This window comes from Kogia breviceps, chromosome 4 (genome assembly GCF_026419965.1).
Source record: "Kogia breviceps isolate mKogBre1 chromosome 4, mKogBre1 haplotype 1, whole genome shotgun sequence".
Classification (NCBI taxonomy): Eukaryota; Metazoa; Chordata; class Mammalia; order Artiodactyla; family Physeteridae; genus Kogia; species Kogia breviceps.
The window spans coordinates 117,743,935-117,760,688 of NC_081313.1; the positions used below are offsets into that span (position 1 = coordinate 117,743,935).

The window sequence follows — 16,754 nt, forward strand, 5'->3', positions numbered from 1 at the left end:
CCAGCCGCTCCACGGCATGTGGGATCTTCCCGGACCGGGGCACGAACCCGTATCCCCTGCATCGGCAGGCGGACTCTCAACCACTGCGCCACCAGGGAAGCCCTTGTGATGCATTTAAAAATTTGCATTGGTAGTATTTTTTTTCTTATTAATATTGTAGAGCTTTCATTACTTTCCATTTGAACTTCAGGAGGGTTATTTCACAGTTACTCATTTTTTTATAATATATTGACATTTCAGTGTCACTTTATTACACTTTTATCCTTTCAGCATCCTTCTTCCTTCCTTTCTTTCCTTCTTCCTTTTTTTTTTTTTTTTTTTTTTTTTGCGGTACGCGGGCCTCTCACTGTTGTGGCCCCTCCCATTGCGGAGCACAGGCTCCGGATGCGCAGGCTCAGCAGCCATGGCTCACGGGCCCAGCCGCTCCCCAGCATGTGGGATCTTCCCGGACCGGGGCACGAACCCGTGTCCCCTGAATCAGCAGGCGGACTCGCAACCACTGCGCCACCAGGGAAGCCCTCTTCCTTTTTTTTTTAATGCTTCCGTTTAGCCAACACTTTCAAGTTATCCACTTTGTTTAAGGACCCTGTTCATCATATCTTAATCTAGATTCCTTTTGGGGTCTGGTGATTCGAAGAGTCCAAGAATCTGTAGTGCTCATTTACTGTTGGCCTTTTAAACCATTTAGAGACAAAGTACATAGTATTAGTTATCAGACTGAATACTTCCGATTGGGTTGAAGAAGTGAATGGGGAAATTTCACACTCTTACAACTACCATGTGACACCCGTGGTTATTGCTCAGCTTATCAGGGGTTCAAATATCAGATAAATAGTAATTCAACAGAATGTGAACTTTGACCAAGTACATTCATGTAAAATCTGCATTGAACTCTCAAACACTGCAAATCACTTATTTATGTTTGAGTTTTATTTGGTGGGTTCCTTTTCATAGAACTATTTCTTCTAATTTAATACTTTCATTATTCACTCTGTATTATGATTTAAAGTCTTCACTGTTTCTTTACATGCAGGAAGCAGAGAATAGTGTTAATTGTTGTGAGTTTTGAAGCCATCCTTCCTTGCCTAAATTCCCCCCTACCAATTTTGTTCTGTGCAGCCTTGCTTAACCTCTCATTTTTCAGTTTTCCACCTGTAAAGCTGGGATGATAAATAGTAATACCTATCATAGGTAATTGCTGAAGTACTTAGTAAGTTGATAGTTATAAAGTGCTTATGATAGTATTAGCTAAATAGTAAGAGCTTGATAAAATTTGGCTATTAACATTCTGAAGAGGAATAGGAAAATCTAAAATGTCAGAAGATCATCATTATGGCTTCTTTATTATTTTTATTTTATGTAAAGGCTATTCATGGCCTCCCTGTAAATAATTAAGTTAAGATGTATTTTAATTAATCCAAGATGTCTCTAACATTTTGAATGCCACTGCAAAAAATTTTGATCCATTTTTCTACGTTGAAAATGGAATTAAGACTTTGGCAGTGGAAAAGCATTTGGGATTTAAAAAATACATTTAAGCTGCTGAGCCTTTGGTGCTTTGCTGAAGGTGATTTTAACTTTTTGTGTTGTCCGTGTTTTCCTAGGAAGTATTAGACTACCTTAAACTGGAATGGCATATGTTCCCACATTTAAAAGTTGTCCAGGGTCCATCAGAGGACTGAACTGGCGTTTGTGCTCCTCAATGTGTTCATTTTCAATTTTTGAAATGGTGGAAACCATTGGTGGTGTTTCTGATTTTTAAAAATAAGCAAGCACACAATTGTTTTGTTTTGTATTTTTTGGTGGCGTTGGGTCTTCGTTGCTGCACGCAGGATTTCTCTAATTGAGGCAAACGGGGGCTACTCTTCATTGCAGCGCGCGGGCTTCTCACTGTGGTGGCTTCTCTTGTTGCGGAGCACAGGCTCTAGGCGCACGGGCTTCAGTAGTTGTGGTGCACAGGCTTAGTTGCTCCGCGACATGTGGGATCTTCCTGGACCAGGGCTTGAACCCATGTACACTGCATTGGCAGGCAGATTCTTAACCACTGCGCCACCAGGGAAACCCCACACAATAGTTTTTAAACACATACTTAAAAGTGACAAATAGACTATTGTTGTATAATCAATAGTGTCACTTGTATAAATAGTGATATCTAACAACCATAAAAATAGTATACTTTCTTAGGAAATAGAGAAGAACCATAGGCATCACTCTTGAGTAAACATTTTAAAAATATTCTAGGAGGGTCTCTATGAACATGATGCTGTGTCAAGAATGATTGAATTAAAAAGACCCAACCCCTGGCTTCAAGAAGTTGATAGAAAAATAGAGATATCTGTCATACATAAATATAACCATCTTAGAGGCAGAATCTTATAAGAGATACAAGAGATGTAAATCACTGTGATTGGATTGAACAGAAATATCTGCCTATTTCCCTTGTTGAAGGAGTCCTTCAAGAGTTATGACATTTTAGTGGTTTTTAAATGGAAAAGTTTCCTTTGGGAGAATATTGAGTATAACCGGTATTCTTGGCAACAGAGGAACTTAAGTAAAGTACACAGAAAATCCAAAATGTGCCTGGACACAGGGAATAGTCTGTTTTGGTTAAAACATATAGTTCCCATAAGAAAGAGTATGAGATAAATCAGGAAAAGTAATATGAGAAAAATCTCTTGGGTAATTTGAGTACTTGACTAAGGAATTTTGACTCACCTCTAACATCATTTGAAAGCTATCAAAAAGAGTGAATCCATAGGAATAAAAGCTGTTTTTCAGGAAGATGACTGCCAGGATTAAGAGAAGGATAAATGGAGTTGTGACAAGATGATGCAATAAGAAGCTATTGCAATAATTCAGGATAGCAGCATTATTTAAACTCATTTAGGCAGATATTAAACTTGGAAAGCCTTAGCATACAGATGTTAATTATTTTATTTGCAGTTGGGATAATGGATGTGAAACATTCAAAAAAACTTGCTCTGTTAAGTAGAACTAAAAAGGATAAAACACCCCAAGCTTGATTAAAGGACTGCTTTAAGTATGACAGATGGGTACCAACATTTAGCTGATGAAATAAACATATATTATAAAATAAATAATCTAAATCATGTTGGAGATTGTAAAAACAGGTGGATATTCATAAAACATGAGGCTTAGAAAGGAAAAAAGATATGAGAAACATGAAATCCTGAAACAGAACATGTAAATTCTGATGAAAAGAGAAATTCAGAATACTTCGTCCTTGCAAAATGCACTTAATACAAATTCTTCCTTTTCAAAGATACCCCAAACGTTCCCTTATTGTACTTTCTTAAGAAAAGTATATGAATTAGTTGCTAATATTTCTTGCTTCCTAACAACAACCTTTCTAAGTTTTTCTTCCACTAGATTCTTGAGATCCTGGGTCCCTAGAGAGACCAGGAGTTTTCTTAACAGAAATCTAAGAAAAAGGAGCTTCCTGGACTCTGAACAGAGGATTTTAAAACTTAGGGTTGCTAACGTAATTCAATTTGTCACTTGGATTTTTATCTTTTATTTTAAAACTTTGTGGAAAAACATATTTTCAAGCCATGAGAACTACACTTATGGTCACACTAAACATCCAGAAGTTAAATCTCCTAAGAATGCCTTCAGCAAGCATGAGAAATGTTGTCCTACACTTTAACAAATATTTTTAGAAATTCAGAGATTGAAATAAAACTTTGCACCTTATTAATATAAAGTTGATTTTTGTAATTCGTACTTACTTTTTGGGCCACATGATGTCGCTCTTTACCATGAAATTCTCTTAATTCAAGACAAAACTAAGTCATCCCTTTTCACATCGGAAAGAGTCTCCACTCTGTTTCAGTACCCGGAGGTTGAACAACGGCGAACCTATCAGGATAATAAAGAAGGGATAAGAAGATTCCTCTAAGTTTTGCGACAACTTACGCAGTTTCTAATAAAATACCAATAATTTGATATGTACTCAAATCTAGGCGACTCGGGGAACCGGCATCTACTGCTATTTTTTATAATTCTCGCAGCCTGGGAGACTGGGAGCGGCCAGGTCCACTACTGGGTCCCGGAGGAGGCCAAACACGGCACCTTCGTGGGCCGCATCGCCCAGGACCTGGGGCTGGAGCTGACGGAGCTGGTGCCGCGCCTGTTCCGGGTGGCGTCCAAAGGCCGCGGGGACCTTCTGGAGGTAAATCTGCAGAATGGCATTTTGTTTGTGAATTCGCGGATCGACCGGGAGGAGCTGTGCGGGCGGAGCGCCGAGTGCAGCATCCACCTGGAGGTGATCGTGGACCGGCCGCTGCAGGTGTTCCACGTGGAGGTGGAGGTGAAGGACATTAACGACAATCCTCCTGTGTTCCCGGGAACACAAAGGAATCTGTTTATCGCGGAATCCAGGCCGCTTGACTCTCGGTTTCCACTAGAGGGCGCCTCCGATGCAGATATCGGGGAGAATGCTCTGTTGACTTACAGGCTGAGCTCCAATGAGTATTTCTCTCTGGACGTACCAACCACCGACCAACAGGTAAAGCCTCTGGGACTTGTATTACGAAAACCTTTAGACAGGGAAGAATCTCCGGAACTTCATTTAGTGCTCACGGCCACTGACAGAGGCAAACCTGAGCTGACTGGCACAGTTCAATTACTCGTCAAAGTGCTGGACGCCAATGACAACGCCCCAGCTTTCGACAGGACACTCTATGCGGTGAAATTACCAGAAAACGTTCCCAATGCAACGTTCGTAATTAAACTCAATGCCTCAGATTTAGACGAAGGCTTGAATGGGGATATTATTTACTCATTTTCTAGTGACGTTTCTCCAGATATAAAATTTAAGTTCTACATAGACCCTCTAAATGGGAAGATTATAGCAATAGGACATATAGATTTTGAAGAACGTAAAGCCTACAAAATTCCAGTAGAGGCTATCGATAAAGGCTTCCCACCCCTGGCTGGTCATTGTACAGTTCTTGTGGAAGTTTTGGATGCTAATGACAATGCTCCAGAGCTGACGGTCACTTCCCTGTCGCTTCCTCTCTCAGAAGATGCTCAACCCGGCACAGTTATCATCTTGATTAATGTGTCTGACCAAGATTCTGGTGCCAATGGGCAGGTAACCTGCTCATTAACACCCCAAGTCCCCTTCAAACTGGTGTCCACCTTCAAGAATTACTATTCGCTGGTTCTGGACAGCGTCCTGGACCGCGAGAGCGTGGCGAACTATGAGGTGGTGGTGACAGCGCGGGATGCGGGCTCGCCTTCGCTGTCGACCACAGCCAGCGTGTCCGTGGAGGTGGCCGACGTGAACGACAACGCGCCCGCGTTCGCACAGCCCGAGTACACGGTGTTGGTGAAGGAGAACAACCCGCCCGGCTGCCACATCTTCACGGTGTCGGCGCGGGACGCGGACGCGCAGGAGAACGCGCTGGTGTCCTACTCGCTGGTGGAGCGGCGGGTGGGCGAGCGAGCGCTGTCGAGCTACGTGTCGGTGCACGCGGAGAGCGGCAAGGTGTACGCGCTGCAGCCGCTGGACCACGAGGAGCTGGAGCTGCTGCAGTTCCAGGTGAGCGCGCGCGACGCGGGCGTGCCGCCTCTGGGCAGCAACGTGACGCTGCAGGTGTTCGTGCAGGACGAGAACGACAACGCGCCCGCGCTGCTGCTGCCCGGGCCGGGTGGCAGCGGGGCGGGCGCGCTGAGCCAGCTGGTGGCGCGGTCGGTGGGCGCGGGCCACGTGGTGGCGAAGGTGCGCGCGGTGGACGCGGACTCGGGCTACAACGCGTGGCTGTCGTACGAGCTGCAGCCGGCGGCGGGTGGCGCGCGCAGCCCGTTCCGCGTGGGGCTGTACACGGGCGAGATCAGCACGACGCGCGCCCTGGACGAGGCGGACGCGCCGCGCCAGCGCCTACTGGTGCTGGTGAAGGACCACGGCGAGCCGGCGCTGACGGCCACGGCCACCGTGCTGCTGTCGCTGGAGGACAGCGGCCAGGCGCCCAAGGCCTCTTCGCGGGCGTCGACGGGCGCCGCTGGCGCGGAGGCCGCTCTGGTGGATGTGAACGTGTACCTGATCATCGCCATCTGCGCGGTGTCCAGCCTGTTGGTGCTCACGCTGCTGCTGTACACGGCGCTGCGGTGCTCGGCGCCGCCCAGCGAGGGCGCGTGCGGGCCCGGGAAGCCCACGCTGGTGTGCTCCAGCGCGGTGGGGAGCTGGTCTTACTCGCAGCAGAGGCGGCAGAGGGTGTGCTCTGGGGAGGGGCCGCCCAAGACAGACCTCATGGCCTTCAGCCCCAGCCTGCCTCCTTTCCCAGGTTCAGAGAACGCGGGCAAACTGCAAGATGTTGATCATTACACGGAGGTAGGTCCATTTATACTGATATTAAAATATTTAAGACGAAATTTTATAATTTTATAATATTTCATATTTATTTTTCTTTCTATAATACATAGCACGTTTTCACACTTCAGTATTCAAACGTTACTGTGGTTTAAAAATATTTAAAATTAATCATTTTTTCCCCCAGATTTATTGCGATATATTTGGTGAATAACATTGAGTATGTTTAAGGTATAAAACGTGATGATTTGATACACGTGTATATGGCGAACTTAATCGCTGTTTCTCAGTGCCATCAGACATTAACCATTCTCCTTGTGTTGGGTTTCTAATCAAATTCAAATTTTTCTTGGATAAATTTCTTCTTACTGAATACGATTTTATTCTTTGTAATACCTAACTTTCTGAACCCTAACAACACCCAGTTTATATACATTCCTCCAAATAGTATTTATTTTTCATTGTATGTAGTTTTAACCTTACTTCATATACTATGTTTTGATAATATTTACATATTTTCTGGCGATTACTTTTACTTTAAGATCAGAGCCCATCCATTTTATTTTCTTCTCTCTCTTAGGGTCTGTTACATAGGTATACAGAAACAGATATTACTATATATACTACATGTATATAGTGTTTATTGGTATTTTAAGCAGTTTAGTAATAAAGTACAGAATAATAATTTATCTTCAAAATTTGCATGTTTTCATTTTCTGACCAAATTTATTATAGACCAGATAAAAATAAAATCAAAAGTGAACAAATATTTAATATTCCTTTCAACAGAATATCAAATAGAACATTGTACTATTTCAAGATATGTGCTTTATTATCAGATACTTTTTTACAGTCATGTCAATAACTTAACATTTTTGGATTATCTATGTATAGTAACTCATTTCTTTTAATCTGATAAAAATCTTCTTACCTGTAATGATTAATATTGAGGAAAATACTATCAGCCCTTTGTAGATGAGTTGGAATATTATGGAAAAATATTTCACATTTAAACATATTTTATATATGATTTAGAAAAATAATTTGATTAGAAAAACTATTAATTCCATTCTTGCTGTTCAAATGATTAATTTATAAATCTTTATTACACAGAATATGCAGGATAAGGACTCATTAATTCAAGTTAACATTTTTAGTTTTGTTCAGTAAAACTTTGAGAGTCCAAGAAAGTTTATTATTATTTTTTTAATTTTTCATTTTTTTTCTTGTCTTTTAAAAATCTTTGCTTCTTGTAGCTGTTTGACCTGCCTTGATGTTAGTTGATCATATATTTTGAGCATATTCCTTTGGAGAGAATGGTGGAACTTAATGGAATGGAATGAATGGTTTCTGGAACACTCAATTCTTGATTTTTTATTAGTATATTTCTTAATTTCTTTAAGATTTATGACCAGCAATGTACGACATTTTATCTCCTTTGCTCACCTGAAAAGGTAACCTGAAGTAGGTAACCTGTAGGTACCTACAGGTACCTGAAACCAGTATTATTTTGTGGCTTATTTTATATTTCTCACAATACCTTCAGTGCCTAAATTTTATTTGGCTATTAAAAGCACATTACATGAAAGAAATAATTTTAATTTTAGTCCTTAACTTTAATGGCTGTGTATTTTAAAAATATGCTTATCTTTACTGTACTGTTTGAATCAAATGTGGAGTTTCTTCCTTGTGAAAGTGATGGTACACTTAGATTTTCTATTCTGTCTATGCCTACCTGATTCTTGGATATAACTTTAATTACTCAATTCTCCTAAATGTTTAATTGGTTTTTAAAAATTCCTTAATTAGAAACAAGACACTTTCCATCACCTACCATTTATTTGACAACTCTCATCATTTTGATAATTTTAGTTCTGTGTTTCTACAACTCTCTAATTGATATTCGAATTTTATTTTAGGGGTGTGCTTATCACAAAGATGGAGTCAAAATCTTATCTGTATTTTAATACTTTGCACTCTTCTATCTATGTTAATGGTTTTATTTGTTTATTTTTAACTTTTTATTTTATATGGGAGTATATAGTTGATTAACAATTTTGTATTAGTTTCAGGTGAATGGTAATGATTTTAGCTATTAAATATTTCCTAAATTGAAAGGTACCAGAGCTCAGTTATTAAATACTGTGGATTCTGGAGCTTCCTGGATTAAAACTCCACCTCTGCCAGTTTTTGTTCATGTAGCCTTTGATAAAGCATTTGTTATTTCAATTCCTTGCTTTCACATTCTATGCATGATATGAATTCTATTGCATAGAATTTTTGTATCAAGTAAGTTAATATTTATAAAGTTGCTTATAAAACGTCTGTCAAATACTATGTGCATAACAAAATTTAGTTATTATTCAAAAGAGTTCAAGGAGTTAATAACTGGAAAAAGAAAAACTAAAATGTTAGAAAGTCATTATGCCCTTCTATATTACTCTTATTTTATGTAAAAGTTATCTTGGGGCTTCCCTGGTGGCGCAGTGGTTGAGAGTCCGCCTGCAGAGGCAGGGGACATGGGTTCGTGCCCCAGTCCGGGAAGATCCCACATGCCGCGGAGCAGCTGGGCCCGTGAGCCATGGCCGCTGAGCCTGCGCGTCCGGAGCCTGTGCTGCGCAATGGGAGAGGCCACAGCAGTGAGAGGCCCGCGTACCGAAAAAAAAAAAAGTTATCTTTTGTGAAGTTGTTTTCAGGTTAACCTACAATGTGTCAATATTTTGGATTCTTTGTGATAGAATTAAAAAACTCATCTAAAAGTCAGTTTCACTGGTTTTGGGAAGTCCAATTACCATTGTGGATGTGGAAAACCTTTTGGAATCTAGAAATTTATTTAGATAAAGTCTCCTCAAGGAAAGTTTAGGCTATCCTGTGTTGACAGTGATGTCTTTTTTCATACTTATAAGTTGCTTCAGATCATTTAGAGGTCTGAGTAGGTGTTTGAAATCTTTGTTCTTTTCCATTAATGGTGTTTTCCCTTCCTCAAAAATAAGTACACAGTATGTTTTGATGATGATTTAAAAGTTAGTAGTAGTTACTGCCTATTAACCATGGAAGTACACCATTTATATAGAAAGTGTTATAGAATAACTTTAAAAATATACTCATCAGTCTTCATTAATCATTAGTAGGACCCTTAGGGGATTCCAAGACATTGTTAGCATGCCAGGGACCACTGAATTATCAAAACCCAGGCTCTGACATCAAAACGTTTGAGATAAAATAAATATATGGGTCATACAATGAAAGACAAGATATTATAACAGGCCCAAAAGCAAAGCTGGGGTTGAAGGAAAATCACTCCTTATTTGTCTTTGTGAAGGAACACTTGAAGGGGCATGGTGTTTTCAATGGTTTTTAAAAGGGTAAATTACCCTGAGAGAATATTGAGAATAATGAATACTTCTGTGAAGGAGAAAATTAAGCAAACTTGAAGACACACAAAAGCCTCTATATGACTGGAAACATAGAATAGTCCACTGTGGTTAAAACATATGGTTCACATAGAATGAAGTCAGAAAAAGTAATATGAAAATATCTCTTGATTCTGAATACTAGACTACGTAACTTTGAGTAGTAGATTAAAGAATTTGGATTCTACAGAAGTAAATTGGGAACTATCAAAAGATCTTGAGCAAAAAAAGTCAACACCGTGTTTCAGAAGATTGGATGGAAAGACAATCTAGGAAGCTACTGCAATAATTAAGGATAGCAGCAATTAGTTACAAATGTTTCTTAGGCAGGTAGCTGTAAGAATATGAAAGAAAAGATAGATATACAGGAGAATTAATGGTACCATAAACTGATAATTTTGCCTTTACTCTTGAAAAGCACTAAAATCTAGATGTAATTAATCTACTTGCAGTTTAGAATGAGAGTAGTTCACAAATGAGCTTTCCTTGTTAAATAGATAGTAAGAAGGAAAAATCCCAAGCATAACTTTAAAAACAGAAATTGTCCTAAGTACTAAGGATGAACAATAATGAAATTAAAATGTATGTAGTATGTATTATGAAAAGACATAATGTAAACTATATTGGGGATTATAAAAAGATATTCGTAAGTATTAAGGCTTGGAAAAATGCAACTATATAGATATAGGAATGCAACACATTTCTGAAAAGAAATCACATTAATTCTAATGAGAAAAATATAGACTAGCTTCTCCCTACAAAATATATTAAAGCAAATTCTTACTTATATTAAAATATTTTACATATATTCAATTCATAAAATTACTTAAGAAAATACCTCAATTTATTGCTCAGTTTTCTAGATTTATTTTTTTCAGACATGAGCAAGTTTCTTTTTCATCAGTAGATTTCTGGTCTCCTAGAGACCCTAGGAACAGTGAGTCATCGAATTCTTCTAGGCAGAATCCTAAGTCTACGTATGTGGGAGATCCTGAATTACAGAACAAAAGAATTTTCCAATTTAAAATACTTGGTTGCTTAACTGATCATTTTTATTCTCACTTCATTTCTGTGATTATTTTTAAATTGTGTGGAGAGTTTAGTTTCCTCAGGTAACAGAAAGCCACAGTTTTGGTTTATACTAAACATTTAGCCGCACTTATTTCACTAGAATGCTTCCAACAAGAGAAATGTTGTTCTCTATTTCATCAACGATTAAGAAAAAATTCAGAGAATGAAACAAAACTTTGCAGGATAATGGTGAAATGTTTATTCATAGAATCTGTACTTACTTTTGGGGCCACGTGATGTCACTCTCGGCTGAGAAATTCTCTGATTCAAAGCCATCTTTTAGGCTTTGGAAAGACGCTCCGGTCTTTTATAGTCTCTTAGGGCAGAACAGTGACGAACACAGCAGGATGGGACTGAAGGAATCAGAAGATTTCCCCTAGTTTTGAAAATTTTTTCGCTAACTATAAAAAAGCTCGAGTATTTGAAATGTTGTACTCAAGTCGAGGCGACCAAGGGGACCGGGATCTACTGCTACTGTTTATCATTCTCACAGCCTGGGAGACCGGGAGCGGCCAGGTCCACTACTCAGTCCTGGAGGAGGCCAAACATGGCACTTTCGTGGGCCACATAGCGCAGGACCTAAGTCTGGAGCTGGCGGAGCTGGTGCCCCGCTTGTTCCAGTTGGATTCCAAAGGCCGCGGAGACCTTCTGGAGGTAAATCTGCAGAATGGCATTTTGTTTGTGAATTCGCGGATCGACCGGGAGGAGCTGTGCGGGCGGAGCGCCGAGTGCAGCATCCACCTGGAGGTGATCGTGGACCGGCCGCTGCAGGTGTTCCACGTGGAGGTGGAGGTGAAGGACATTAACGACAATCCTCCTGTGTTCCCGGGAACACAAAGGAATCTGTTTATCGCGGAATCCAGGCCGCTTGACTCTCGGTTTCCACTAGAGGGCGCCTCCGATGCAGATATCGGGGAGAATGCTCTGTTGACTTACAGGCTGAGCTCCAATGAGTATTTCTCTCTGGACGTACCAACCACCGACCAACAGGTAAAGCCTCTGGGACTTGTATTACGAAAACCTTTAGACAGGGAAGAATCTCCGGAACTTCATTTAGTGCTCACGGCCACTGACAGAGGCAAACCTGAGCTGACTGGCACAGTTCAGTTACTCGTCAAAGTGCTGGACGCCAATGACAACGCCCCGGCTTTTGACAGGACATTCTATGTGGTGAAATTACCAGAAAACGTTCCCAATGCAACGTTCGTAATTAAACTCAATGCCTCAGATTTAGACGAAGGCTTGAATGGGGATATTATTTACTCATTTTCTAGTGACGTTTCTCCAGATATAAAATTTAAGTTCTACATAGACCCCCTAAGTGGGAAGATTATAGCAATAGGACATATAGATTTTGAAGAACGTAAAACCTACAAAATTCCAGTAGAGGCTATCGATAAAGGCCTCCCACCCCTGGCTGGTCATTGTACAGTTCTTGTGGAAGTTGTGGACACTAATGACTTTGCTCCAGAGTTGATTATCAAAACGCTCTGGCTCCCTGTCAAAGAGGACGCACAGCTGGGGACAATCATTGCCCTGATCAGCGTTATTGACCGAGACGAAGGTGCAAATGGACAGGTGACCTGTTCCTTGACGCCTCATGTCCCCTTCAAGCTGGTGTCCACCTTCAAGAATTACTATTCGCTGGTGCTGGACAGCGTCCTGGACCGAGAGAAGGTGGCGAACTATGAAGTGGTGGTGACCGCGAGGGACGGGGGCTCACCTTCCCTGTCGGCCACAGCCAGCGTGTCCGTGGAGGTGGCCGACGTGAACGACAACGCGCCCGCGTTCGCACAGCCCGAGTACACGGTGTTGGTGAAGGAAAACAACCCGCCCGGCTGCCACATCTTCACGGTGTCGGCGCGGGACGCGGACGCGCAGGAGAACGCGCTGGTGTCCTACTCGCTGGTGGAGCGGCGGGTGGGCGAGCGAGCGCTGTCGAGCTACGTGTCGGTGCACGCGGAGAGCGGCAAGGTGTACGCGCTGCAGCCGCTGGACCACGAGGAGCTGGAGCTGCTGCAGTTCCAGGTGAGCGCGCGCGACGCGGGCGTGCCGCCTCTGGGCAGCAACGTGACGCTGCAGGTGTTCGTGCTGGACGAGAACGACAACGCGCCCGCGCTGCTGCTGCCCGGGCCGGGCGGCGGGGCGGGCGCGCTGAGCCAGCTGGTGGCGCGGTCGGTGGGCGCGGGCCACGTGGTGGCGAAGGTGCGCGCGGTGGACGCGGACTCGGGCTACAACGCGTGGCTGTCGTACGAGCTGCAGCCGGCGGCGGGTGGCGCGCGCAGCCCGTTCCGCGTGGGGCTGTACACGGGCGAGATCAGCACGACGCGCGCCCTGGACGAGGCGGACGCGCCGCGTCAGCGCCTGCTGGTGCTGGTGAAGGACCATGGCGAGCCGGCGCTGACGGCCACGGCCACCGTGCTGCTGTCGCTGGAGGACAGCGGCCAGGCGCCCAAGGCCTCTTCGCGGGCGTCGACGGGCGCCGCTGGCGCGAAGGCCGCTCTGGTGGATGTGAACGTGTACTTGATCATCGCCATCTGCGCGGTGTCCAGCCTGTTGGTGCTCACGCTGCTGCTGTACACGGCGCTGCGGTGCTCGGCGCCGCCCAGCGAGGGCGCGTGCGGGCCCGGGAAGCCCACGCTGGTGTGCTCCAGCGCGGTGGGGAGCTGGTCTTACTCGCAGCAGAGGCGGCAGAGGGTGTGCTCTGGGGAGGGGCCGCCCAAGACAGACCTCATGGCCTTCAGCCCCAGCCTACCTCCGTGTCCTGGATCTGTAGATGCAACCAGAGATCCACAAGCTTCTTTGGACTCCTCTGGGAAGGTGGGTTGCTCTAATATTTTATTTGTTTATGTATGTATTCATTTAGTCTTGAAAAATATTTTAATTATCCTATAAGATACTTTAAAATAGTTTTTATCCATTTTTTCTAGTTCTGCCAGTATGTTTAATTTTATTTCCGGAAAGTGAACTTTAACTTTGTAACGGACTTTTGCTTCGACTTCCAGTTGAGAATCGTTATAAACTGTACACTGAACAGACATTTATTAGGGCTGAATCCATTTTATTTAAAACCTGTTGTGGGAGTCATATTGAATTCCTGATTAATTGCTGCCACCATACCTGAAAACTATTAGGTGAAAACAAATTTAGTCATTACACATTAAGTTAACTGCAACACCACTCTATCAAATGATAATTTATTTCTATAGTAAGCGTGGTAGTTTAGTCTAATTATATTGTTTTTAAGCAACCCCATAGCAGATATATGCAGTAACTGTTACCTTGTTAACTTATAGTTTCCTACCTTTCTGGATACATGGCGGTCAGCACTAGTTAGTGTCTGTAACTTCAATAAGTAACTTCCAATATACGTAGAAAACAGTTACTTTACTTTATGAATTTAATTTTGATAATAACTGTTTCAAATATAACTCTTATTCCCACTTGTTCAAAATATGTTTCTATACATTGTCTGACAGTGCAGATCATAAGAAAATGTTGATTGAGAATCTTTTCTACATGTAGACATTTTTTTGAAATTCATGTTTTATCTGATATTGAAGAAAATACTTCCTGAAAGGTACTTTCTTTCCTGAAGAAGACTTTCTCCTTTTATTGAAATTGTCTGTTAGTAATATAATGCTGGGGCATTAAAGATATACCCATATTCCACACTTTGAATTCTCTTGAAATTGTTGTCTGGAACTTAATCAGTTTACATGAGGATTTACTTTTTCTCTCAGTATTCCAAAAGACAGAAATCTGGAGATGAGATTGTACACCTTTAAAGTCACTACATGCTAAACTTACATTTTCTGGATTATGGTTTGCAAGTTTCAAATTGGTGGTTCTCCACACTCTATCTTTAGTCCAAGCATTCGTTTTGTTTTCTAATTTATATCTTAAAAACTTCCTTTATACTTACATTGCATTTTTGTAATGTGTTTTATATTTCTACTCAGGGGTTTTATTTTATTTTTTATCATGTCAGGTATTTTACAAGGCATTTCTTAATTGAAAACTCAACAGAGCAAATCAGAGTAGACTTCAGAATAGAGCCACAATATAACCAGGCACATGCAAGTAAAAATCACTTAAATATTTCAGTACTTTGTTTCTCTCCAAAGGACACATGTTTGGTTTATGCTACAAAGCAATCTATTTTTTGCCATTTTATTTCTTGCAAAACCTGAATATTCTCTGAATTCTTGTCATAAAACCTGTCTATGTCTGTTGGCACAACTCACCTTAAATCCAGACTTATATCTTCAAATATCTCTGTCCTTGTACTTTTTCAGGTTCCATATGCCACTTGTACTTCTATCTCAGACACTTTTGAGAGTGAAAGGGGCACTATACAAATGTATACAAGACCACAGACAAACATAGAGCATATTCCAGGCAAACTGGTTTTTACGGTCAGCCTATCCTCAGGCCTGACAATGCTAACTGCTTTAGCAATATCTGGAGTCCTTATTGAACATTCTGCTTCCCAGACACCACCTCAAGTTTCTGAAATAAGTAGTATTGTCAAATTTGCATTTTAACAAGCATTCCAGGTGATTCTTATCCAACTGAAATTTTAGAGGCTATAACCCTATTGAGTTGCTTGGCAAAGCAAGTTCCTATTATTTGACAGGATGTAATTTAACTACACTACTTTTCATTCATTATTGGAGATTTGTATTGGGACATTTATGTTATTACCTGGTTAAAAATGCTCATTAACAGCAATGGAATTTAGTTTATATCATTACCTTGTGTTGAGATGATTAATCAATGATAAACTTATTTTTAGACTCCAGATAGTAGCTTACACTGAACATTGCTATTGTGGGTGAATAGATTAATTCATTACATTTTAATTCATGCTTTATAAGAAAGTAACCCTTAAAATTATAATATAAATAGACTTTGACCCTAGAATCATTCTAAAGGAGTAGAGAAGTATAAAAACAGAAGTTAGAAGCACACATACATCGATGAATCAAGTGACCCTCATTCCTGTAAATTTTCTTATTTATTCTATAAATGTTCTATTTTTCAGAGTTCAAAATTATTGATTTCTTTTAAAAAATCATTAAAGTAAGAAATTAACCTTTGGATAAGACAAAACCTCCCATCAGTAAGTTTTCCTTTTTTTGGAAAAAGAGAAACTTCAACTTTTATCAGTAGCATATAGTATATTGCCTGTACCGCGAGGCATACAGGACCTTAGTTCCCTGACCAGGGATTGAACCCGCGCCCCCTTCACTGTAAGCGTGGAGTCTTAACCACTGGACCACCCAGGAAGTCCAGCATAGATATATTAATGGAGAATTTCAGTTACTGAATATTTGATTCTGAGAATTTTGAGAGAGAGAAAATATTTTTACTGCAGGTGATGAAAAACTTTATTGACACTTATAAAATTATTAGATAATGCCCAAACTGTATATTTGGGGTATTTGAAAAACATAAGTATAACAAAGATGAAATTAGTTGTCTCTGAAAGTGGAAATCATAAATTTTTAATTATTTTATTTTGAATCACAATTAAGATTCTTTTTGCCCATGTAAGATGTGTATAAAAAAGTGAAACTTCCCCTGTATAACTATTTCTCAATAAAAGCACTTTTCTGTCTTCTTAAAGACAGGAACACCACTCAACCTGTGCAGCAGCAATATGTAAAGGCTTTATAGGGTGACACCATTCTATAGGTAATCATTTTATCCAAAGAGCCAATTTTGGCCTTGAGCATTATGAAACTAATGTGGCTAAAGTGAGCCCTGAGAATAACTGCCATTTATGAAGCACTCACTCTCCTTGAGGTATTATAATAGGCACTTAATATATCATAATTCATGCAACCACCATATTATTATTAATATGTTATGAATGTTATGAAAGTGAAAACTGAGACGAAGAGAGGTTAAATTATTTCCCCCAAGTCACA

At 41.1% G+C, this 16,754-nt stretch overlaps 1 protein-coding gene across 7 annotated transcripts in view; it reads left to right on the forward strand.

Annotated features, from left to right (window-relative positions):
• The window catches only part of LOC131755055 (protocadherin alpha-C2), a 161,345-nt gene that overhangs the window by 22,255 nt on the left and 122,336 nt on the right, over positions 1-16,754 (forward strand). For 2 of the 7 annotated variants that reach the window (XM_067031790.1, XM_067031796.1), the window contains exon 1: positions 3,844-6,355. The exons of 3 other annotated variants lie outside the window; for them this stretch is intronic. In XM_067031790.1, the coding sequence (XP_066887891.1) occupies positions 3,968-6,355 (2,388 nt within the window). In that variant the 5' untranslated portion in view covers positions 3,844-3,967. Of the gene's footprint in view, positions 1-3,843; positions 6,356-11,124; positions 13,639-16,754 lie in introns of those variants that run through there. 2 more of the 7 variants (XM_059061269.2, XM_067031789.1) reach the window with 2 other exon arrangements.